At 44.0% G+C, this 26,074-nt stretch overlaps 1 protein-coding gene across 3 annotated transcripts in view; it reads left to right on the forward strand.

Annotated features, from left to right (window-relative positions):
* The window catches only part of BIRC6 (baculoviral IAP repeat containing 6), a 538,457-nt gene that overhangs the window by 70,520 nt on the left and 441,863 nt on the right, over window positions 1-26,074 (forward strand). For all 3 annotated transcript variants that reach the window (XM_078784399.1, XM_078784400.1, XM_078784401.1), the window contains exons 17-23: window positions 7,182-7,285; window positions 7,565-7,726; window positions 9,791-9,922; window positions 10,791-10,888; window positions 13,763-13,910; window positions 23,254-23,390; window positions 23,504-23,647. In XM_078784399.1, the coding sequence (XP_078640525.1) occupies window positions 7,182-7,285; window positions 7,565-7,726; window positions 9,791-9,922; window positions 10,791-10,888; window positions 13,763-13,910; window positions 23,254-23,390; window positions 23,504-23,647 (925 nt within the window). The remainder of the gene's footprint in view (window positions 1-7,181; window positions 7,286-7,564; window positions 7,727-9,790; window positions 9,923-10,790; window positions 10,889-13,762; window positions 13,911-23,253; window positions 23,391-23,503; window positions 23,648-26,074) is intronic.

Below are 26,074 nucleotides of genomic sequence, written 5' to 3' on the forward strand. Positions count from 1 at the left end.
ACGCACATAACACGTGTTATTCTTGAATGTTGAGTTTGTTAACTTTTATTGTTGAATAAACAGTTCATTAATCTTGTTTTAATGATTATTTGCATTTTCATTTGTTTGTAGCGTCTGTTCAGGTTTCCACCTGTAAGGTCCCACATGAGTGAGCAAATGTGTCCCATACAACACTTTTCAGTGTGTCTCGTACAATGCATCACTTTTTCTCACCCTGACTCTCAACTAAGGTAAAGAGAGGAATCGGTGCTTATCATGTAAGTACAGACATAAGTCAGGTGGTATCCTACGGCAATGTGATCCAAACCACTCAAGCCAACTCCGATGTTTTTGAATATGTCAACCAATTTCAGAACTCATGTACATTTTGTGTCCCATACAACATGCCACCCTCTTTCAAATATCTGGCTATAGTGACATAGTTCGTTGAGCCTGGTGTTGGCTTAGCGGCTAGGGTGCCAGCTTAGGATCCTAGGATCCTGGGTTCGAATCCCGGTCAATCGCTGAATTAACGCCAGGGGGGTTGACTCAGCCTGTCATCCTTCCGAGGTCGGCTAATTTGAGTACCAGTTCACTGGTAATTCCCTGTTTGTCGTAAAAGGCGACAAACAGGGTTGGTGGCAGGAAGGGCATCCGGCCATAAAACATTGCTTAAAAAAGGGGACCAAAAAAACAACAACAACCACGGTGCCCGAAAAAGGCCAACCCCTGCTTTGCGGGAAAAAATGGCCTCTAAAGGTGTTTTTTTTTTGTTTTTTTTTGGGACATAGTTCGTTGTTAAAGTAGTGGCTATAGTTCATTGTTAAATTATTACCTCTCATTTACCTGGCTAGTAACTCATATCAACACCGTTTGTAACATTAACCTTTATAAGTAGTATTCAGTACAGAGGTGGAACCCCTTCTGTATGTCCTGTCCCGTACAACATGCCGCAGAATCGCCCAGTGGAATGTTGTTCTTGGCATTAATTTATCGTGTGGGCAGTGCTGAATGTGCTGGCACATTGTCGTGATGCAACATCCACAAAACTGACTCCAATTTTTCAGGCCTCTTCCATTGAACTTCGTCTTTTAGGCATTTCGGAACATCCAAATAAAATCACCGATTTACCGTCTGACCTTGTGGAACGAACTCATGGTGCACAAAACCTTCATTGTCAAACACGCCAATCAACATAGTCTTCACATTGGAGCACACCTGTCTTTCCTTGTTTGGTCGAGGTGACAACAGGGTCTTCCACTGAGATGACAAGTTAGTGTCAGGGTTGTAGCCATAAAACCAAGAACGTCACCTGTAATGATGCTCGTCAGCAATTTTTCATCATTCCCTGCACACAATGAGTTCCTGAGACGCTGCGAGGCGATGTTCCTGTTGCTACGGAGTGAGAACCCATGGGACAAACTTTTCTGAGACCCACCTCATTCTCAAGTCTTGAGTCATAATTTGGCATGTGCCATATGAGATGCCAATTTCTTCTGCCGCCTCACCAATTGTCATTCATGAACCACGAATCATGTCACTAACATGAGTGATTCCTCACTGCATTATGTTGATGGACGGCTGGAACATGGATCGCCATCGACAGAAGTTTGGCCACTTTTAAACCAAGCAAACCATTCAAATGGTTTTGACTGGCTGATCGCTTCATCTACAATTGTGGGTTTTAACATTTCATAGGCTTGCTTGTCTGTCTTACCGAGTTTACTGAGTTTAACTTCAAGTCAGACATTTTACAACGAGACAGAGAAATAAACACGTCTGCACAAAACAGCGTGTCTCTCAAGACAGACAGGATGTTGGCTTCCTGCCAGAGGTTTGATGTCAGCAAGGTATTCTTTAAGTATATAAGGGGTGAAGAACAGGTTAGGATAAGTGTGGGTCCATTTAGGCTTCGTACAAAGAGAGTGGTTCATGATAAAAGGAAGATTGCATTATATACAATTTGGAGGTGGGATCCTACTCCTTCTCATACACACTTCAACATTACCAAACAAAACCTTCAAAGGTGTGTGTGCTTGACTTGTTCATACTGTTACATATTTATGTGAATGTATGTGAATTACTATTCAGGTCTTTGCTTATCAAGGTGTAGTCGATTAAAGGTTGTTGTGATTAAAGGGTCAGGAGCCCTTCTGGGAAAAAGGAGACCGGAAACGGAAGAAGAAAAGACACGAGGTCCGGGAGAAGCGACGATTCTTCTTCTTCCTCGCCGAGCTCGGACGCGAGCGGTATCGCTATTGAGCAACGTCACAGAATCGGCGTGTAAAAGCCCGTCTGGCGAGAGGAGTTACCGGGACGTGTAACTACCCTTTGACACGTCAAGTCACTGGGGGTTCGTGCACGGAACTAAGCGTCTGGCACAGTTCGCCTCACCGTCTACAAGGCCGCGTACGGATCGCACGTTGGGCCTCGCGCGCTGGGCAAGCCGCGTGTTGCTTTGCCCGCTTTGCTTTACCTGCTTCGCTTGGCCAGGAGGTGTGCGCTGCAGCCGTTGTTCCCGGTACGGGACGTGCCCGGTGGAAGCACATCAGGAAGGGTCTGTTCAACCGCCCACGTGCGGAGATCGAACTACAGGAGTACGGAGACATTGAGAGAGACATTGACCATGGAGGGAGTCGGGAGTGGGGCTCACGTGAGGAATGTATAAGATGGCCATCTTAGAGTTATGGTAGATGAGTTTACATCTTTGTACTATTGATTGCTGATTGTTGATGGTTGTTGATTGCTCGGGGAATATATCCTTGATTATTCCGGATCCTTGGTGTGGGGTTTTTTCTTGATTGGAATTCATATTGATTGCGTTACGAAAGCGCATACATAATAGATCTTTCTGGCGGAGTTCCTCTCATGGTCCGGGGGTCACCGAGACCAGGTAGTCACCGGGAGGACCACGTAACAGAATTGGGGGCTCATCCAAATTACGATTTGCGGATTCGCAATTGGGTCTACGTCCGGGATTTAAAATTGTATAACATAATAAAATAATAGTTTTTATTAATTAAAATTTATTAATTAATTATTAATTGGTAATTTTTTGAGAAATTGTGGTAAAGTCTTGGGTGGAGGTTAACAGGTGTTAACGATAGTCACCATGGCGTTTGTTGCACAGAACTTTGCGGTAACACCTAGTGAGGCACAGTTCCGAGCGTTACTAAAAGCGGACCTCTTGAAATTGGCCAAACATTTTAACTTGGAGGTCCGAACTAATTTGAGGAAGGCAGAGTTGCAGACCACGGTGATACAATCTATGGTGGGATTAGGAACATGGGACGAGTTAGCCTGGGAGTGGCTACCCGAAGAACCAGAAGACGTTGAGCTCCGGAAACTGGAGTTGCAATTACGGAGCCAGGAACGGATCAAAGAAGAAGAAAGGAAAGCAGAAAAGGAAAGAGCAGAAGAAGAAAGGAATGCAGAAAAGGAAAGAGCAGAAGAAGAAAGGAAAGCAGAAGAGAGGAGAGAAGAGAAACAAGCAGAGGAAAGGAGAGTGGAACGAGAACTCCAGGAAAGGTTAAAAGAAGAAGAAAGGAAAGCAGAAAAGGAAAGAGCAGAAGAAGAAAGGAAAGCAGAAAAGGAAAGAGCAGAAGAAGAAAGGAAAGCAGAAGAGAGGAGAGAAGAGAAACAAGCAGAGGAAAGGAGAGTGGAACGAGAACTCCAGGAAAGGTTAGCAGAAGAAGAAAGGAAAGCAGAAAAGGAAAGAGCAGAAGAAGAAAGGAAAGCAGAAAAGGAAAGAGCAGAAGAAGAAAGGAAAGCAGAAGAGAGGAGAGAAGAGAAACAAGCAGAGGAAATGAGAGTGGAACGAGAACTCCAGGAAAGGTTAGAAGGGAGAAAAGCAGAGGAGAGGAGAGCTGCAAGGGACCTCGAAGCAGAGGAGAGAAAAGCGGAAAGGAAATTAAAGGAACGTGACATGGAGCTTCAGCAGGAAATTAAATTCAAGGAGCTGGAGTTAATGAGAGAACGGGGAGAGGTACCACCCTTGCTGACGGGGTCGACACCTAGCCAGAACACTTGAGATGTGGGCAGACATGTGAGGCTGGTTCCACCCTTCAGTGGAAAGGAAGTCGCGAAATTTTTTCCACACTTTGAGAAAGTGGCTCGACAGTTAAACTGGCCGGAGGAGGCCTGGACCATACTAGTGCAAAGTGTGCTGGTGGGAAAAGCTCAAGAGATTTCTTCGGCGCTACCAATGGACCAATGTGCAGATTATGAGGTATTGAAGAAGCACATCCTCAAAGCCTATGAGTTGGTTCCGGAAGCTTACCGGCAAAAATTCAGGAATGCCAGGAAGAGGGAGAGTGAGACCCATGTGGAGTTTGCTAGAGTGAAAGAAAATATGTTTGATTGGTGGTGTGAGTCAAAAGGAGTCGGGAACGACTTCGAAGCATTGCGTGACCTGATGCTGGTGGAGGAATTTCAACAGTGTGTCCACGAGGACATCAAAGTGTACCTGCAGGAAATGAAAGTACCAAAGTTGTGGGACGCAGCCACCATGGCAGATGATTATGCCTTAACACACCGGATAGGGGTCCACGAACCTAACTCCTCGCCTAGATCTCCGCAGGGGAGGTGTGGAACAGCAGGTGCGGAGAACGACAATACATGGCGGCGGCCCCAAGATGATTATGGGGACAACGCTGATACCCGAACTGTTCGAAAGCAGGGGGCTACGGGCCCAAGACAAACTTACTTTTCGGGGGGCCCGAGGCAGACCACGAGTTTTTCCTCCGGGCCTACTTGCGCTTTTTGCAAGAAACCTGGACACTTGATGTCCAGTTGTTACCTCATGAAAAGGGACAACCCAGAGCGGAGTCCGACTAGTACAACTCCGAATGCAATGGCAAACGTAAGAAATCGCCCACAGAAGAGCTACCAACCATTTATTTATGAGGGGTTGGTCTCACTCAAGGGAGACTTGACTAACCCAAGACCGGTTAGGGTGTTGAGGGACACAGGAGCCCATCAATCCTTAATGCTTGAAGGCATTTTGCCATTGTCAAAGAGTACCGCAACTGGTGATAGTGTTCGATTACAAGGGATCGGTGGCTGTGTTAGTGCCCCACTTCATGTCATCCATTTGGAATCCGATTTGGTGTCAGGACCGGTCACCGTCGGGTTACAAGCCACGCTTCCTGCAGAGGGAGTATCTGTGATTATTGGGAATGATTTGGCCGGGGGGCAAATTAATGGTAACCCGAGGGTTGGTAAAGAGCACAGCAGGGAAAATAACACCCCACCAGCTCGGGATGGCGACAAAAGTTCCAAGTTATTTGTAGGGGGACTGAACTTCAACACAGAGGAAGAAGTTCTGACCTCTGTCTTCAACAGATATGGGCCGCTGGTGGAAGTGCGGGTGGTAAAAGACAGGGAAACGCAACGGTCAAGAGGGTTCGGCTTTGTCACGTTTGCAAGCACAAGAGACGCCAGAGACGCAGAGAAGAATTGGAATGGTAAGGATTTGGAGGGTCGGACCATAACAGTAGGGAAGGCATTTCGTAGGCGTCGAGAGGTCTACAGAAGAGGACAACTTGGCAGTAGTTTTGGGGTTGGCAGCAGCCGACATTAATATGGAGGCTCCCAGAGTTACGGCACCTCCCGAAAGAATGAATGTCAGAGCACTGGCCGAGAAGGAGACCGCCAGTCAGGTAACGGCTGGGACAAGGGGTCCCACCGTAACTGTTAGGAGTCTGGAGAAGTTGAAGCACTATATACGGGGGGAGCCGCCGAGCCGGGGCTCCTACACGGACTAACCGTGAACGCCACGTTCTTAAAGGCGTCCAGGTAGTGAACTTTCCTGCACGGACTAACCGTGAACTCCACGTTCTTAAAGGCGTCCATGTAATGAACTTTCCTCCCCGGACTAACCGTGAACTCCACATTCCTTAAGGCGTCCATGTAGGGAATACTCCGCTGGGCCTCCCGAAAAAGTTCTATAGAGAGGTTTAAATTTGGGGGCTTTGGTCACCACCTCTTAACCGTCATTCAAGAGAAACTAGAAGTGGTTGACGCTTGGTCCAGAGGGAATTAATCTAGGGGATTGTGTGAAATTTTGTTGCTTTATTTTTAAGTCATGACTGTGCCCGGGGGGAACTGATGAGTTGGGGGGGGGGGGGGGTGAGTTATCTGGTTTGTTTATCCAAGTTGGCCGGCAAAGAAAGTTTTCGCTGGGTTCAAACTTTCTTTCTTGAAGGGGGGGAGTGTTACATATTTATGTGAATGTATGTGAATTACTATTCAGGTCTTTGCTTATCAAGGTGTAGTCGATTAAAGGTTGTTGTGATTAAAGGGTCAGGAGCCCTTCTGGGAAAAAGGAGACCGGAAACGGAAGAAGAAAAGACACGAGGTCCGGGAGAAGCGACGATTCTTCTTCTTCCTCGCCGAGCTCGGACGCGAGTGGTATCGCTATTGAGCAACGTAACAGAATCGGCGTGTAAAAGCCCGTCTGGCGAGAGGAGTTACCGGGACGTGTAACTACCCTTTGACACGTTAAGTCACTGGGGGTTCGTGCACGGAACCAAGCGTCCGGCACAGTTCGCCTCACCGTCTACAAGGCCGCGTACGGATCGCACGTTGGGCCTCGCGCGCTGGGCAAGCCGCGTGTTGCTTTGCCCGCTTTGCTTTACCCGCTTCGCTTGGCCAGGAGGTGTGCGCTGCAGCCGTTGTTCCCGGTACGGGACGTGCCCGGTGGAAGCACGTCAGGAAGGGTCCGTTCAACCGCCCACGTGCGGAGATCGAACTACAGGAGTATGGAGACATGGAGAGAGACATTGACCATGGAGGGAGTCGGGAGTGGGGCTCACGTGAGGAATGTATAAGATGGCCATCTTAGAGTTATGGTAGATGAGTTTACATGTTTGTACTATTGATTGCTGATTGTTGATGGTTGTTGATTGCTCGGGGAATATATCCTTGATTATTCCGGATCCTTGGTGTGGGGTTTTTTCTTGATTGGAATTCATATTGATTGCGTTACGAAAGCGCATACATAATAGATCTTTCTGGCGGAGTTCCTCCCACGGTCCAGGGGTCACCGAGACCAGGTAGTCACCGGGAGGACCACGTAACAATACCACTGCGGCATTTTTTGTTAATTTCTCCATAACTTCTGTAAACCTCATTAGGTTCACTTGAAGCATTCTGCTATTCTGCGTTCTGCATGTCAGTTTTCCCTCTATCTCTGCTTTCAGGTCAAAGGGCCAAAGAAGTTGAAAAAGCAGCTTGGATGTGACATGTTGCAGGAGATATCCATCACCATCCGCAAATTTAAGAGGACATCGATTCCTCGAGATAGGTAGATGCTACTTCTCATTTCCTTAACCATTTGGTGCAAAAATTTGTGCCAATGTGTGAATGATTGTTCTCTGCTTATTACAAAATCAGTGTAAAGATCTTTCGTTAAATGGAAAATTTTGAAATAGATGTGGAAAACCAATAAACACTTTGGAGGTCTTTGTTTGCTGACTGATGCTGAGTGCTTTGAGTGGGAATCTTTGCTGACCCTCACTGGGCTTACAATTTTTTTCTCAAAAACATACATCTTTGAGCTCTTCTTAACGGGCTTCTCCAACAGGCTTCAGCGCTTGGCCATGCTGGAACTTCCAGACTTTTCTGAGCGGCTGCTGGCAGCACTCTGCAGTCGGGGTGATCACCCACCTGCCACGGATCGCACGCAAAGACTCTTGCTCGACTTGCTCTGCTGGCATGCTGGTGCGCACAGCCACAGCCCTGCCAGGTAATTTTATATACTTTGTCAACTTTTGACTACAATTATCTACAAGTGGGATTGTATTGCCAGTCTACCTGGTGTGTCAAGTGGCCTAATTCAGTGGCTAGTATCGGCTTATTTCACTTAAAAAAAATAACGTATTGTGTAATTTGTCTGTGTGGTGTTTGAAGCTGAGATCCCATATTCAAATCCCATATTCTATGTTTATTTGTCCATTGTGTACGAATGGATTTTAAATCCAGGTAAAAGTGCACAGATGTGTCCTTATCTCATTGTACAACATGTGATGCATGTACGAGCACTTCCCTCTACCCTTGGGTCAGAGTTGGGTTGAGGTCAAATGCCCCATTACCCTATTTAAATAAATAAATGCATTCACCTAAAGTCTTGAAAATAGGCTTCAGCCTGATTTGCAGCATCATTGAGGAAGACATATACAGTGTATTATTTGATGCCCATGAAGAGATGTGACAGGATTGTGCCTGCAAATAAATAACATTGATGCCTTGGTGGCATGGCAGTACCAAATTGAGCTGTCATCAACGGATTATTACTGAAATATAGTATCCATAGAAAGTCTACACCCCTTTCACATTTTTCACCTTTTATTGGCTAATAACCTGGAATTAAAATGCATTCAATCAGACGTTTTCCACCTTTATTTACACATCATAACCCACAACTTCCAAGTGAAAAACAAATTCTACAAATTTCAGAAAATTAATTAGAAATACAAAACTAGAATATCTTAGTTGGATAACTGTCCACCCCACCATTACTCAAAAAAGCCCACCTTGAGTCCCATTTGAGGTATGCAAAAATCCACTCCGGAGATTCTGAAGCCATGTGGCAAAAAGTTTTGTGGTCTGACGAAACCAAGATGGAACTTTTTGACCTAAAGGCAAAATGTTACATTTGTCGCAAACCCAACACAGCACATCACCCAAAGAACACCATCCATACTGTGAAGCATGGTGGTGGCAGCATCATGTTATGGGGATGTTTGTCATCAGCAGAGACCGGGGCACTTGTCAAGATAGAAGGGAAAATAGATGGAGCAAAATACAGAAAAATCCGAGAGGAAAACCTGATGCACTCTACAAGAAAGCTGAAATTGGGACGGAAGTTCACCTTTCAGCATGACAACCCGAAGCACACAGCTAAAGCTACACTGGAGTGGCTAAGGAACAAAAAGATAAATGTCCTTGAGTGGCCCAATCAGAGACCCGACCTAAATCCAATTGAAAATCTTTGGCACAACTTGAATATTGCCATCCATCAACGCTCCCCACACAACTTGACTGAGCTTGAACAGTTTTGTACAGAAGAATGGGCAAATATTGCCCAATCAAGGTGTGCAAAGTTGGTGGAGACGATCCCAGCAGACTCACAGCTGTAATTGCTGCCAAAGGTGCTTCCACCAAGTATTAACTCAGTGGGGTGTGGACACTTATCCAACCAGGATATTCTAGTTTTATATTTTTAATTAATTCTCTGAAATTTGTAGAATTTCTTTTCCACCTGGAAGTTGTGGGTTAGGATGTGTAAATAAAGGTGAAAAAAGTCTGTTTTGATGCAATTTAATTCCAGGCTATAAGGCAACAAATGGTGAAAAATTTGTAAAGGGGGTGTAGACTTTCTATAGGCACTGTACTCCTTCGGTTAACGTTTCCTTCGCATAATGGTCATATGTGGCAATTACAATAATGACAAGGCATCTCAGAGAGCACATGTTTAAATCTTGAAATACAGGTACACACAAATATTTGCCTGAAGTGGAAGGGGAAAAAATGATTACCCTATCATTGCAGAGAACATCTTAAAACAAATTATAAATAACTACAAATTAGTGTGTCCTGTTGAACATATTGTTAGACTCAGACAGGCCTTGATAGTAAAATAAATGTATCACAGTATTAATTGGCTCAGTTTGTGTAGCACATGTGTGACATCTGCAGTGGTTAAAGACCAGGATAAATGGAACAAGGTAATAAGATTTGACCAAAAAGTTTACCATATATTTAGAGCATGGTCTGTGCAGTGCACTGTCTTAAATGTTTCTTTTTCCAGCTCCAGAGAAGGCATGGACAGCTTGCTGATCAAGACGAAGCTTTTCCTGGTGGATTTAATACGCGTCTGCTTCCTGGAGGCAGGGAGAAGTGTTGCGCACAAATGTGCTCGATTTCTGGCTTTGTGTCTCGGGTATGAACCTTGTGTAGGAGATTGCTCATGTATTTATTTTCTCTTTGATTTTACATGGTTTTATATGTTAATTGCACCTTTTTATATGTGAATTGATATTGCTCTGAAGGAATTTAATGAGTTGTTGCATTCAATATTTTGCTTCCTTTATATATTTCTTTGGAAAGCTTCTTGGTCTTCATGTTTGCTTTGTTGGTTGACCTGTGAGTTGCACCTCGAAACTCCTTAGATAAGTGGGGGAGCTTAATTTTTAAGTTAAACCACTGATTAAATACAGGTGAAACCTATTACACTTATTTTGTAACCTTTCAAACAAACAATTTTCTCCTTAAGGTGTTTTAGGGTTAATTAGGCAAAGGGTTTGAATAATTATGCAACTGAGAATAATCTGATTTTCTCTGTTGATCTAACTTATTCACATTTTATCTGTACTTTTTAGCTTTATCACTTTGGAGTAGTTTGTGAAGACTATATCGTGAGTTTGATTTGAAAGCATCATGAAATAAGCTCAGGGGGCATCAAAATGTGAAAAAACTTTGGGGGAGGGGGAGGGAGGGGGGGGGGGGGGGTGAATATTTTTGCAGGCCACTATATGTATGTGTGTGTTTGAATGTATTACCTTAATGGCCCAACTTATTATCACTTCCTCATGGGGGCAGTTCAGGGATCATTTCGCCCACGTTTTTTTTTTTTTTTACAAACTGTTTGGACACTGAGGTGACAATTTATAGTTAGGACAATATTTGAACGTATGCTAGACAACAGATGTGATTGCACATACCTCCAGTTTATCCTGCCAGTGATTTTGAATTAATTCTGTAGTGTTTTGAATCCAGCTGGATGTTAAACCATTGCACTGCATTGCCAGGAGTGGAAGGACTGAGTCGAGCTGCAGAGCGTTTGACAAGGCACTGCTCCGTGCCCTGCTGGCGAATCTCTCGTACATCCCTGCTGCAGCCACTGCGGGTAATCCATATTATTTGTAACGATGTAAAGTTTGAATTGGTTATAATCCTTGAATGGTAAAATGGTCATTGAATCAAAAGCATGACAACTGCTGAACACTATGTGAATGCTTTCAGCATAAGGAAATCAGAAGTTTAATGAGAAGGCCCACAATCATCTTCAATGGAGAGAATTTTCGTGAATGCCGAGCAATCGTCCCATCAAACTATTCTGTCAAATCCCATGAGATATGTATGCATGCAAAAAGGTTGAGTTCAGATTAACACCACCCGACCTATCACCCCCACCACTTCCTTTCTTTCCTTTGCATTCACCTGTTTGCTGCTCTCCAAAATTTCCCTCCACCTTCCCCTCTCAATATATTTCATATAAGTAATAAAACATTTTTAACTGGAGCAATTTGACTGCGTAACCAATATGCCGGTTAGATGCCTCGTACAACGGTTAGATGCCCTCGTTGACTGTCCTAAAAATAAATAAGTTTGATTTAAATCCCCTCAGCTGTTCTCAAGTATCACATTTTTACCAGACATGACAGGTTTAACATTGATCGGTGAAGCGGTTTCGGAGAAGGGTTTAAAATAAAGTCTGCTTTCAAGCTAATATGGCTGTCAAACCACGTGACATATGATATGAAAAATGTACACTCTGCATATGTATGGGTAGGGGATTACGCTTGTGAAGTTTCAAGTTGATCAGATAAGGTTTGTTTTTCTATTCAAGATGGCTGCCAAACCACGTGACCTACAGTGTCATCATTTTCAAACTATATGCAGCGATGGTGTTAGATGACATTTGTAAAGTTTTGCATCAATAGGATAAGCGGTTTCTGAGATATAATTATTTAATATTTTCCTTCAATCCAATATGGCTGCCGCAACATGTGACTGATGACGTTTTAGTAATCAACTTTTGATTGCCATGCCTTGTCAATAATGCACGTAAAGTTTTGAATCTATCACTTTGGTTGTTTGGGAGAAGATTTTTTTGAAGGTTTTAGGTTAAATTCAATATGGCTGCCAAACCATGTGACCTATGATGTCATAGATTTAATATTGCAAAGCAAATGGGTCATAGAACATGTGCATGTAATTTCAGATTTTTAGGATAAGGCATTCAATTAAAACATTTATGGCTGGTATACCACTTCACTGATAATGTCATCATTATCATGTTTTTGTTCCCCATTGGGAGTACTTAACAATGTGCCACATTTAAAAATTTTCCATTCAGAGTATTCCGAGTTATAATTTTTAATTATGTACATTTAATCCAAGATGGCTGCCATACCATGTGGCTGATGACATCACAGTTATCATAAAAACATTATACATGGGTGTCACTCCTACCCTGAAAGTTTTGTCTCGATTGGACCTGTGGTTGCTGAAAAAAACGAGGTTTAGCCCGTACGGACGGATGGAAAACCCGAAAACAATGCCTCTGGCCACATATCAGCGACGGAGACATAAAAATGTAAAAGGATGTCGGGATGTTACTCTTAAAAGTATGTAGGCAAGGTGGGAATGACTACAATTAATGATCATGTGAAGCCCTCCCTACATCTTTCTTTGAATAATGGTTGTCCCTAGAAAAGACTGTGTGTGTGTGTGTGTGTGTGTGTGTGTGTGTGTGTGTGTGTGTGTGTGTGTGTGTGTGTGTGTGTGTGTGTGTGTGTGTGTGTGTGTGTGTGTGTGTGTGTGTGTGTGTGTGTGTGTCGGTGTGTCGGTGTGTCGGTGTGTGTGTGTTTTTTTTTTTTGAGACGACCATTATTCAAAGAAAGATGTAGGGATGGTTTCACATGATCATTTCTTGTGACAATCCCTGCCTTGTTTACCTACTTTTTGGAGTAACATCCCTACATCCTTTTGCATTCTTTAAAATGTTTTTATTACTTGTTTTTTACTTCTTTTTTTTTTTTTTGAAATAGATGTTCTTCCATTGATTTACAAATGTTGTATTACAAACTCGAAAGACGTGCTCTCATTGTAATGGTACTGTAATACTTTAGAGATGACCTAACATTCTAAGTAGCATGTACCTCATAGAAATATGTACGTACGTGGTTTGTTGCCGTCACCGACTTCCTGATAATATTCCACCATTAACCACACCCATATAGGTCATATATTGGCTCTCGTGCGAATGTATCTCGTGGCCTTGCCCCTATCAGGCTGATTGACCGTCAGTCCTGCCTACCCCCCTGTTTCCTTCCTATTCCCTTACAAAGGAATGCATTGTGGTGTAATTTTCATGGAAACCTTTCAAGCTATTAAAATTACGATAGCAAAGGATGTGCTGCACCAAGTAAAACTCTGTCAGATGGTACCAGAGTCATTGGCATGATGCATCACTTGGTGCATCACGCCGTCTGAAGATGGTTATTATGAACGAGAAGATTTCCTGGCTTTGACCGATCCCAGTTTGTTTTTGTTTTTTTTTGCTTTTGCCGTTGTCCGAAGTACTGAAAAGTGACCCCCCTGCCTCAAAAATCAGCTGAACAGACCAGGTGGGCTCGCATATGTAGCCTTAGTGACTTTTTGGAGAACATACTCCAATTCTAGTTTAGTATGTCGTAGGTGGGACCGACATTTTTTTCCATGCCATCCCTATATAGAGCCTCACTCTCTGATAATTGCCCTGTCACCATCATGCCCGATAACCATACCCTCAGTAAAATGTTGTTTTTCCACTCTATACAACTTTTTTAGTGGAATTTTATTTTCTATTTATTGTATGAACTTCCATCTTGTTTCACAAAAGAATTGTGGCTTAATAAACTTGATCAGGATTGTGTGTTGAAATGTTTTCTTAGGCATACCTTTCCTTCTTAAAATTTCAAGATTAATGAGCCAGACTTATGTTGTGATGTTTTAGGTGCCCTGCACTGGTATTTTGTGCTGCTGAATTATGTGAAGGAGGAAGACCTAGAAGAATCGAGCACAGCCTGCGCCAGTCTCCTTTCCATGGTATCTCGTCAGCTGACGGACAGGCTCACCCCTCAAGAAGCGCTGCTTCGGGCTCGGCAAGTCGTACCATTTGGATAGGAATTACATACTACACATTTCCTTTAGTGAATGATTTACATTGTAAGTTTGTGGGGAAGGATTTAAATGAAGGAAAATATTGAGAAGGGACGAAAGAGGGGTACAGTACAGTCATACCCCACTATTTGCAGGTTCCGCTATTAGCAGGTTCCGTATATTCGCCGGTTCCGTATATTCGCCGTTGATAAAATGCGACCTGTTTCTCTATTCGCGGCAAAGTGTCCCACGAATTCACGGCTTTTCTCGGGTGCAAATATTTTTTCCCACGAGCCGCTAGCTTGACACATTTATAAAACCCATCTTTCATCAGCCATGCACAAAGCAGCTGGACATACACAAAAAACATCTTCTCCTAGCCGCGAGCATGACCTACTTCTGCATTCGCTGCGCTGTGCTTCATGTTTTCATGACTTTTGCAGGATATCCCACCATTCACTGTGCATACCTCACATGACATCCCATCATTCACACTGTGAACAGCTTCACATGATATCCCGCTGCCGTTCAAACGTAAACAGTGTTTCACGGGATATCCCGTCATTCACACTGTGAACAGCTTCACGTAATATTCCGTGCTGTTCACACATAAACATTCTTTCGTGGGATATCCCAACAGACGGTAAACATTGCTTTTTGGAATATCCCACCATTCACACTGTGAATAGCTTTGTGGAATATCCCACCATTCACACTATGAATAGCTTTGTGGAATATCCCACCATTCACACCATGAATAGCTTTGCGGAATATCCCACCATTCACACTATGAATAGCTTCACGGAATATCTCACCATTCACACTATGCATAGCTTTGTGGAATATCCCACCATTCACACTATTAATAGATTTGCGGAATATCCCACCATTCACACTATGAATAGCTTCGCGGAATATCCCACCATTCACACCATGAATAGCTTCGCAGAATATCCCACCATTCACACCATGAATAGCTTCGTGGGATATCTCACCATTCACACTATGAATAGCTTCACGGAATATCCCACCATTCACACTGAATAGATTTGCGGAATATCCCACCATTCACACTATGAATAGCTTGGCGGAATATACCACCATTCACACTATGAATAGCTTCGCAGAATATCCCACCATTCACACTGTGAATAGCTTCGTGGAATATCCCACCATTCACACTATGAATAGCTTCGTGGAATATCCCACCATTCACACGATGAATAGATTTGCGGAATATCCCACCATTCACACTGTGAATAGCTTCGCGGAATATCTCACCATTCAAACTATGAATAGCTTCACGGAATATCCCACCATTCACACTATGAATAGATTTGCGGAATATCCCACCATCCACACTATGAATAGATTTGCGGAATATCCCACCATTCGCACTGTGAATAGCTTCGCGGAATATCTCACCATTCACACTATGAATAGCTTCACGGAATATCCCACCATTCACACTATGAATAGCTTCACGGAATATCTCACCATTCACACTATGAATAGCTTCACGGAATATCCCACCATTCACACTGAATAGCTTCACGGAATATCCCACCATTCACACGATGAATAGCTTCGCGGAATATCCCACCATTCACACTATGAATAGATTTGCGGAAAGTCCCACCATTCACACTGTGAATAGCTTCGCGGAATATCCCACCATTCACACTATGAATAGCTTCGCGGAATATCCCACCATTCACACTATGAATAGATTTGTGGAATATCCCACCATTCACACTGTGAATAGCTTCGCGGAATATCCCACCATTCACACTATAAATAGCTTCATGGAATATCTCACCATTCACACAATGAATAGCTTCGTGGAATATCCCACCATTCACACTATGAATAGATTTGCGGAATATCCCACCATTCACACGATGAATAGAAGAATAGCTTCACGGGATATCCCACCATTCACACTATGAATAGCTTCACAGAATATCCCACCATTCACACTATGAATAGCTTCGTGGGATATCCCACCATTCACACTATGAATAGCTTTGCGGAATATCCCACCATTCACACAATGAAAAGCTTCACGGAATATCCCACCATTCACACAATGAATAGCTTCACGGAATATCCCATCATTCATACGATGAATAGCTTTGCGGAATATCCCACCATTCACACTATGAATAGATTTGCGGAATATCCCACCATTCACACTATGAATAGCTTCTCGGAATATCCCACCATTCACACTATGAATAGCTTCACGGAATATCCCACCATTCACACGATGAATAGCTTTGTGGGATATCCCACCATTCACACTATGAATAGCTTGGCTGGATATTCCACAGTTCACACTGTGAACAGCTTCACATGATATCCCGCCGCCGTTCACAGGTAAACAATGTTTCGCTGTATATTCCACCAGCTGCATAATATTATATATATTCCAACATCATCGTCAAAGTTATTGTACAGAATGAAAACACTCCACAGTATCTATTAGTGCAATCAGCTGTCTGCGTTTCCCCATTGAAACAATGGCACGGCATGCATTCGTGGATTTTCATTGACATTTGCGGGATTTTCATCGACATTTGCGCATTATCGCTAACATTCGTGGGATTGCAAAGCAGATAGCGAAAGAGAGGTGTGATCTGATGGGGGTGAGTTGCTGGAAGTATGAAGTGGGACAAATCGTTGTGGACCCAGATGGAATTAAAGGAAGATGGAAAAGATATATGGAAATACTGTTGAATACAGAGAATGAATGGGATGGCAACATAGAGAGTAACCCAGTTTTAGGATCGGCAGAGAAGATAACTGAGAAGGAAGTTGAGGAAGCGATAAAAGCAATGAAGAGTAGAAAATCGGGAGGGCCGACAGGAGTTGTGGGAGATATGTTGAAGGCAGCGGGAAATTGGGGTGTGAAGAGAATGACAGAGATCTGCAATCTGGTGGTGAAAGAAGGCCGCATTCCACTGGATTGGGAACTGAGTACCCTCGTCCCTCTATACAAGGGGAAAGGTGACCCTCTGGAGTGTGGCTCGTACCGTGCGATCAGGTTATTGGAGCATGGAATGAAGGTATTGGAAAGGGTGTTGGAGAGGAGGATAAGGAAGAAGGTGAAGATCGACGAAATGCAGTTTGGATTTATGCCAGGAAGAGGAATGACAGACGCGCGCTTTATTGTGAGGTAGTTGCAGGAGAAGTACATGGAGAAGAGGAAGAAGTTGTTTCTTGGGTTTATTGATCTGGAGAAAGCATTTGATACGGTTCCACGCGAAGTATTGACATGGGCATTGAGGAAGTTATGAGTGGAGGAATGGTTGATCAGAGTAGTGATGGCAATGTACAAAAGAGCGCGCACTGCTGTAAGGACGAAGGACGGGAACAGTGGTGAGTTTGAGGTGAAGGTGGGAGTGCATCAGGGGTCGGTACTAAGTCCACTACTATTTGTAGCTGTGATGGAGGTGCTGGCTCAGAATGTAAAGGAGGGTTTACCGTGGGAGTTGTTGTATGCAGATGATCTGGTGTTGATTGCGGAAAGTATGGGTGGACTGAAGGAAAAGATGAACAAGTGGAAGGAATGTATGGAGACAAAAGGTCTGAAGGTGAATATCGGAAAGACGAAGGTGATGGCAAGTGGTAAAGCATGTGGTGAGGTGGAAAGAACTGGGAAGTGGTCATGTGCTGTGTGCAGGAAGGGTGTCGGAGTGAACTCCATTCAATGTACAACGTGCGCTGAGTGGGTTCATCAAAAATGCAGTGGTCTGAGAGGGTCATTAACCAGTGTGGCAGCTACATTCAAATGTAAGGTGTGCACAGAGGGAGCTGCAGATGGAGGAAATGTTGAGTTGGATCTTGGAGACGGCGTGAAGCTGGAAGGTGTGAAAACATTTTGCTACCTCGGAGACATGCTGAATGGAGAAGGTGGATCAGACTCGGCAACGGTTGCTAGAGTGAGATGTGCATGGAAGAAGTTTCGGGAACTGAGTGGCGTACTGATGAGGAGGGGAGTGTCGTTGAAGCTGAAGGGAAAGGTGTATCCTGCATGTGTGAGAAGTGTTATGATTTATTGGAGCGAGACATGGGTAATGAACGTAGAGCAGCAACGAAGGCTGGAAAGGGTGGAAATGCGAATGGTTCGGTGGATGTGTGGAGTATCGTTGAGAGAGAGGAAGACAAATGATGAATTGCGAAAGATGATGGGAATAGAGCCTGTGATTGATGCTGTGAAGAGGAACAGGTTGAGATGGTTTGGTCATGTCATGTGTTGAGGAAGGATGAAAGTGACTGGTTGAGAAGAGTGATGGAAATGAATGTAGAAGGAAGTAGACGACGGGGAAGACCGAGAAAGACTTAGCTAAAGACGGTGGAAGAAGAAATGCAGGCAAGGGGGTTAACAAGGAGAGATGCAGAAAATAGGGCAAAATGGAGAAGATTGTCATGGGGACCGCAAGGCTAACCCCCGCTCTTGCAGGGAAAATGGCCTTAAAATGCACGGTGTGTTGTTGTATTCATGGGATTTGCTTCACCATTTGCGGATTTTGCCTCGCCATTCACGGTTTGTTCCTCAATATTCGTGGATTTTCGTGATTCACCTCATTTTCCAGGAACGTATCCCCCGCGAATAGCAGGGTACGACTGTACTATGTAACGAAGAAAAGGGAGAATAAGGTGTGGGAGTTTAGTAGAGAGAATGAAGGGAATCATTTGGACTATTGAATTGTTCATGTTTCCTACCTATTGAACACTTGTGCTTTGTGGTGGACAAAGTCACTTTAATTGTCCCTCTTCGCACCGCGGAGCGAAAGGGCGACTATGGTTTTCCCCTCCGTGCGTGCGTGTGTGCGTCCGTCCGTGCGTGCGTCCGTCCGTGCATGCGTGCGTGTTTGCGTGCGGGTGTGTGGGCGTGCGTGCGTGCGTAAGCGAAGGACCGCATTCGAATTTGGTGTGTGGGTGCAACCCACCTCAAAATCCAAGATGGCCGCCGCCATGTATGTCTGATGCCATGTATGTCTGAACCTTGTGAGATGAATATCTTGAAAAATAAGCGAAGTACCAACTTCTAATCTGGTGTGTGGGTGTATCTAGGCATAAGGAAGAACGCTATTGAAAATTGGGTCGCCACGTCAAAATCCAAGATGGCCACCGCCATGTATGTCTGAACCTTGTGAGATGAATATCTTGAAAAATACGTGAAGTACCAACTTCTAATTTGGTGTGTGGGTGTATCTCGGCATAAGGAAGAACGCTATTGAAAATTGGGTCGCCACGTCAAAATCCAAGATGGCCGCCGCCATGTATGTCTGAACCTTGTGAGCGGAATATCTTGAAAAATAAGCGAAGTACCAACTTCTAATCTGGTGTGTGGGTGTATCTAGGCATAAGGAAGAACGCTATTGAAAATTGGGTTGCCACGTCAAAATCCAAGATGGCCGCCACCATATATATGTCTGAACCTTTTGAGCGAAATATCTTGAAAAATAAAGGAACTACTAACTTCTAATCTGGTGTGTGGGTGTAGCTATGCATAAGGAAGAACACTATTGAAAATTGGGTCGCCACGTCAAAATCAAAGATGGCCGCCTTGCGTCTTCCTCTTTGTCAACTCTCATCACTTCACCGACGGGGGACCGAGGCATAACGCTTGTTGATACATTACATTTTACTGTCTAATTACTGATTGTAATTGGGTGAAACCTGTTGTCCCATGATTATTGGAATCTCCCATGATAACGGCCTAAACAAAGGGTCTGTTGGCCTCGCATCGCAAGCACGTCGGTGGTCTGTCTGTTTTCTACCCTCTATTCTCCGATATTGCTCCCTCAGTCCAGCGGCCCTCCCCAGCAATTCCAGAATACATGGTTTCTTTGAGTAACCTCATCATGGTTTAACCTCCCAAATCGAGGCTTGACTGAACACCTCAAATCTTTCATTTTTTGCTCTCCTGTCTATGGAACCACCTTCCAGAGACTTCTGTCTCACTCTGCCCTCCAGGGTTTCAAGCAGGCAGTGCATCGCCACCTCGTATCACCCCCATCATGACCCATGATCATTATTACCCCCATTAACCATTCCTAATGCAACCTTACTTGCTGATTCCAGTGTTTTTCCCTCTCTGTTTTGCTCTTTGTTTCCCTCTCTTTGTTTCCATCTTTCTCTCTTTTTTGTCTCTCTTTCTCTCTTTTTCTCCCTCTGTTTCTCCCTCTGTTTCTCTCTCTCTTTCTCTCTCTTACTCTCTCTCTCTCTGTTTCATTCTGTGTTTCTCTCTCTTTCACTATCTGTTTCTCTCTTTCACTCTCTCTCTGCTTCTCTTTCTTTTTCTCTTTTTATCTTGCTCTCTGTTTCTCCTTCTGTCTCTTTCTCTGTTTCTCTCTCGGTTTCTCTCTCTTTCTCTCTCTGTTTCCCTCTTTTTGTCTCTCTGTTTCTCTCTGTTTCTCTCTCTGTCTCTCTGTTTCTCTCTTTTTCTCTCTCTCTCTGTTTCTCTTTCTTTTTCTCTTTTGATCTTACTCTCTCTGTCTCTTTCTCTGTTTCTCTTTCTTTTTCTCTTTTTATCTCTTTCTCTCTAGTTACCTCTTTTCTCTCTTTTTTCTCTCTCTGTCTCACTCTTTCTCTCTTTCTCTCTCCCCTTCTCTCTCTGTCTCTCTCAAATTTTTCTCTCTATCCTTCTCTCTTCATCTCCCTCTCTCTCTCTCTCTCTCTCTCTCTCTCTCTCTCTCTCTCTCTCTCTTTCTCTCTCTCTCTCTCTCTCTTTCTCTTTCTCTTTCTCTTTCTCTTTCTATCTCTCTATCTCTCTATCTCTCTATCTCTCTATCTCTCTATCTCCCTCTCTCTCTCTCTCTCTCTCTCTCTCTCTCTCTCTATCTCTCTATCTCTCTATCTCTCTATCTCTCTATCTCTCTATCTCTATCTCTATCTCTACATCTCTATCTCTATCTCTATCTCTGTCTCTATCTCTATCTCTATCTCTATCTCTATCTCTATCTCTATCTCTATCTCTCTCTCTCATTAATTATCCACTTATCGGTTGTGTTTAATTGTTTCCCCACTACCTTACTGGCGATATAACCCTGCTTTTCCATGAGGCTCTTGGAGAAAAAATATAGCTCAAAGCCAGAAATATTTGTTCATTCTGCTTCTTTGGTAGGAGGCAGTAGTCTTCAGCAGTCAAAAAATAGAATTACTCAACACACATAGTGCAAAGAGAGAGAAATCGGCTCAGTCTGTCGGTCTATAATCGAGGCACTATTTGACTGTTGACATGTACTGTTGAACATGAATCGGATTGTTGGAACTTCCAAAAACCGGTAGTTTAGTAGGACTTTGCTTATGAATTTGGCAAAATTGTATGCCATCTCAACCATTCAAATTTGCCTCTCGCGCTCTTCAAGTGGAAGAACTTAAATAATCAGACAAAATGGCGATGCCCTAAGGTGCAATGCCTGATCATCCTGGTCGAACATCATCAGCTCCTCGATATTTTGGGCTGCCAAATGGTCTCCCAAAAGCTCCACGTCTTGGCTTAAAAAGGTGGAGGGTGACCCTTCCCATGTCCTTTTTCTCATGACTGGAGGCAAAAGTGTTCTGAAAAACAGAACCTCTCGTTTTATGGGCATCAGTTTTTGTGGCCATTATAGATTAAAATGATTGGGTTCATAAACTGTGAGTGTGTAACCTAATCCTAACAGCTCTGCAAGATTCACAGTGGGGTGAGGGTAGTTCTTGATTGTCTGTAAATGTGCGACCACCGGCCCTAATCTATCAATTTGACTCTTATTCAGTGGGCTCCAGGAATATCAGAAACCAAACTTCCTGCATGTGTCCTTATAGGGTCATTAATAACTAGAACGGCACTCGTCGACGTCACAAAGTCAACTGATATGCCTCCGCCCACATTATTACATCATTATAATACTTGTATCAAGTTTGATTTAAATACATTCAGTTGTGCCCAAGTTAGCACATTTTTACCTGACATGACCTCTGACCGTTGTCCTATTGACCCCAAAATTTAATCAGTTCATATTTACATCATTACACATACCTGGAGCAAGTTTTAATTTAAATCCCTTAAGCTGTTTACAACTTCTTAAATTTTTCCTGACATGACCTGACCTTTGACCTTTGACCTGCATCCAAAATCGAATCAGTTAATCTTTACATCAATATACATACCTGTACCAAGTTTTTATTAGATCCCTTTAGCCATTCTCAAGTTATAGACCTATTACAGACTTTGACCTTTGATCTCTTGAATCCAAAATCGAATCAGTTAATCTTTACATCAATATACATACCTGTACCAAGTTTGAATTAGATAACTTCAGCCGTTCTCAAGTTATAGACCTATTCCAGATTTGAGCTTTGACCTTTGACGCCAAGATCTAATCACTTAATCTTTAAAATATTATACATACCTGCACCAAATTTGAATTGGATCACTTCAGCCGTTCTCAAGTTATAGATCGATTACAGATATGACCTTTGACCTTTGACTCCACAATATGATAGGTTAATCTTTATATCATTATACATACCTGTACCAAGTTTGAATTGGATCACTTCAGACGTTCTCAAGTTATAGACCTATTACAAAATTTGACCGTTGACCTTTGACCTATGACCCCAAAATGTAATCACTTGATCTTTACAACATTATACATACCTGTACCAAGTTTGAATTAGATAATTTCAGCCGTTCTCTTATAGACCTATTAGACGTTCTATGGCCTTTGACCTCTGACCTCTTGACCCCAAAATCTAATCAGTTCATCTTTACATCATTCTACATAAATGTACCAAATTTGGTCAGAATCCCATCACTGGTTCACAAATTATCATGGTAACAGTATTTTGACCTAACATGACCTCTGACCTTTGACCTCATGACCCCAAAATGTAAGTGGTTCATCTATACCTCTTTATACATACCTGCACCAAGTTTGACTAAGATCCCTTCAGCCGTTCTCAAGTTATCGCGGTAACGAAAACCTGTCACGATGGATGGATGGACGGACGGACGGACGGACGGACGGACGGACGGACGGACAGCCGGACGGACAACCTGATAACATAAGTCGGCGGAGGCATAAAAACGTGGGACAGCAGGATGTGACAGACCATAAAACATATTGAAACATGGGATATGGCAAAACAAAACATGCAGAAAGTAGGACAGGATAGGATTGAAAAAATGGGTTCCGAAGAGACAGTGTGCGACAGACACAAGACAGGACCAATTAAATATAACTACATACATAGTGTTATTATGCCAACCCCTTAAATTGTGAGAGTTCTCAGAATGAAGATGAAAAATTTATTTTCTCATTGTGTTGTTCTGGTGGTTGTGCTTTGCAGGTACGGGTTGTACCGCTCACCATTTGACCCCATGCTGTTTGACATTGAAATGAGTGGCTCGTCATACAAGAATGCCTTTGTGGTCAGCAGTTCCAGCATCCAGTCAGAAGAGATCGATTTATCTGAAATAATGACGGGCAAGTTACTTGATAAAGGAAAAAACCGCCTGAAATCTACTGAAGATGTTGTGATGAGATCTGCCTTTGAGTACTGTGTTTTGATTGAGAAATGCCTTTGCTGTTGTGGACAGGGCCATCAGGCCCCGGACGGGTAGCTGTGGGAGCCGCAGCGGAGAGCAGCTTCACGGCTTTGACAGGGTTGCTCGAGGTGGAACCTCTGCATTTTGGCTGTGTGGCGACAAGCGATGGCACACGCGTCGAGAAGGATAAGAGAGGTTTGTTATCCAATGTTTTTGTACGTGAGAAGTGGGATTAGCAATAATGAGAGCTTCTGTCTTGCTGTCTTGTTTTGTTGTCTATTTTTATTTTTGCGGTGCAGCTCATGGGGCAAAGCCGTCTTGAACAGTGTTTGTCTGTCTGTCTGTATGTATGTATGTATGTATGTATGTATGTCCCCTCAAACGTACATTAATCAGAGCTGAGGATCTGGTCACATGACAGGGGTGATGTGATGTCATTATGGCAGTATGAGGGCTGACTCCACACACCACCATTTTGATTCCTATGCCGTTCAGGCCGGACATATCGTTGAACCTGTCATGTATCACAATCTGCATGCTCTACCTTTACGTTTTTTCATTCAATGTGAAACACAAACAAACACGTGAAACACCTGAAGTAAAACACGTGAAAATAAGGATATTTTTATTACTCTCGATTGTTATCGTGGCTGTAGTTTTTTTTTTGTTTGTTTTTTTTTTTGTATACAAGATCGAGGCTCGTGAAAGAGCGAACATTAATCACACAGAAAGACAAACCGACACATAAAACATATAACATCGGGAGCGGTAGACAAGATGGGGAGAGAGGGGGAAGGACACAAACACAACATTTGAGAGCAGGGACCGAGAGACATGGAGACATCGAGAGATCTGAGAGAGGGCGAGGGCTTTGGGGGGGGGGGGGGGCATGGGAAGGGGGCGGTGGGAGAGGTATAAAACATATGGACACTGCCAGGACTTCCAGGAAAGAAGTTGGAATTTCAAACAAGGTGGATCTGGGGTGAATTAGCGGGGGTAGAAAAGATCAAGGTTTTGGATGGGGGAAGATAAGAGATGGTGGTGAACAGCTGTTTTAAAGACCTGGAGGGAGGAGTGGGATTGAAGGGAGTGAGGGAGTTTGTTCCAGAGGCGGGAGAAAAGAGGAATGAAAGAGCGAAGGTGAGCAGAGAGCCGAGATTTCGGCAGTTTAACCATCAGAGGGTTGCTGGCAGATCTTGTGCGACCTGTAGGAATATTTGGGGGACAGAGCACAGAGAGAGCTGGGGGTGCAAGGCCGGAGAGGAGTCGGTAGAAGACAGAAAGACCACGTACCTGCCTGCGGTGAGTGAGTGAAAGGCCCTCAGAGATAGCTTCATCGCGGGAGATTCCAATAATTCTGAAAGCTTTGGTTTCAACAGCGTGAAGCCGAGCTAGGTGTGAGGCAGGAGCACCGGCCCATAGGGGAGAACAGTATTCCATTGAGCTGCGGATGAAAGCCTTGTATGTGGTGAGGAGCTCAGGTGTGCCGAGGAAGGACTTCGCACGACGGAGGATGCCCAGTCGGCGACTGGCTTTGGAGGCCAGCTTGGAAATGTGGTTTTCCCAAGAAAGATCATGGCAGATAGTGAGACCCAAAATCTTGAGCGACAGAACTTCTTGGAGAGGATTGTTGAGAAAGTAGATGGGAGGGTTGTCCAGTCGATCTTTTCGGAGAGACATAGTAAGAGTGTGAGATTTGTCAGGATTGAAAGACATGTTCCACTTGTTTGACCAGTCTGTGATTTTGTCCAGGTCTTCAGAGAGTGAGGAGGCAGCAGACTGCCGATCTGAGGGAAGAGGAATGGAGCGGCAGAGAGTGGAGTCATCAGCAAAGAGATAGAGAGGATTTTCGAGAGAGTCAGAGAGATCATTGATGAAGACCAGAAAAAGCACGGGGCCCAGAACACTGCCTTGGGGAACTCCAGCCTGAACAGGAAGAGGAGATGAGAGAAACCCATTCAGGGCCACACGTTGACGACGACTAGAGAGGAAGTCCGCCAGCCATGCGTGGAGATTTCCATGGATACCAAAGGAGGAGAGTTTGGTGAGCAGAGCGGGGTGCCAGACCGTGTCGAAGGCACGTGATATGTCGAGGGAGACAGCTCTAATTTCCTGTTTGGCATTGAGGACCTCCATCCATTGTTGAGACAGCAGAAGCAGCATGTCCAGAGTAGAGTGACCTGGTCTGAAACCAAATTGATGATCAGAGATCAAGCCATTGGAGAAGAGGAAAGATTTCATATCCGAAGCAATGATGGATTCCATGACTTTGCTGATAATTGGGAGAAGGCTGATTGGTCTGTAGTTGCTAGGATCTGTTTTTGCACCTTTTTTGTGCAAAGCGGTGATGTTGGCTGATTTCCAAGCAGATGGCAGTTGACCTTGAGCAAAAGAGAGGGTGAAGAGAACAGAGAGAGGGTGAGATAGAGCAGCAGAGCAGGATTTTAGGACCCGTGGGCTGATGTCGTCGGGTCCAGTTGCAGAATCAGAGTCGAGGGTTGACAGAAACTTTTCCACCTTGTCAGGAGGAAAGGACACGGAGTCCAGGAGCAGCAGGGTACGACTGGGTATGGTGGGTACAGAGAGGGATGGGTTTGGGACACAAGATTTAGAGGCAAACAC

This window comes from Myxine glutinosa, chromosome 9 (assembly GCF_964187855.1).
Source record: "Myxine glutinosa chromosome 9, kmMyxGlut1.1, whole genome shotgun sequence".
Lineage (NCBI taxonomy): Eukaryota > Metazoa > Chordata > Myxini > Myxiniformes > Myxinidae > Myxine > Myxine glutinosa.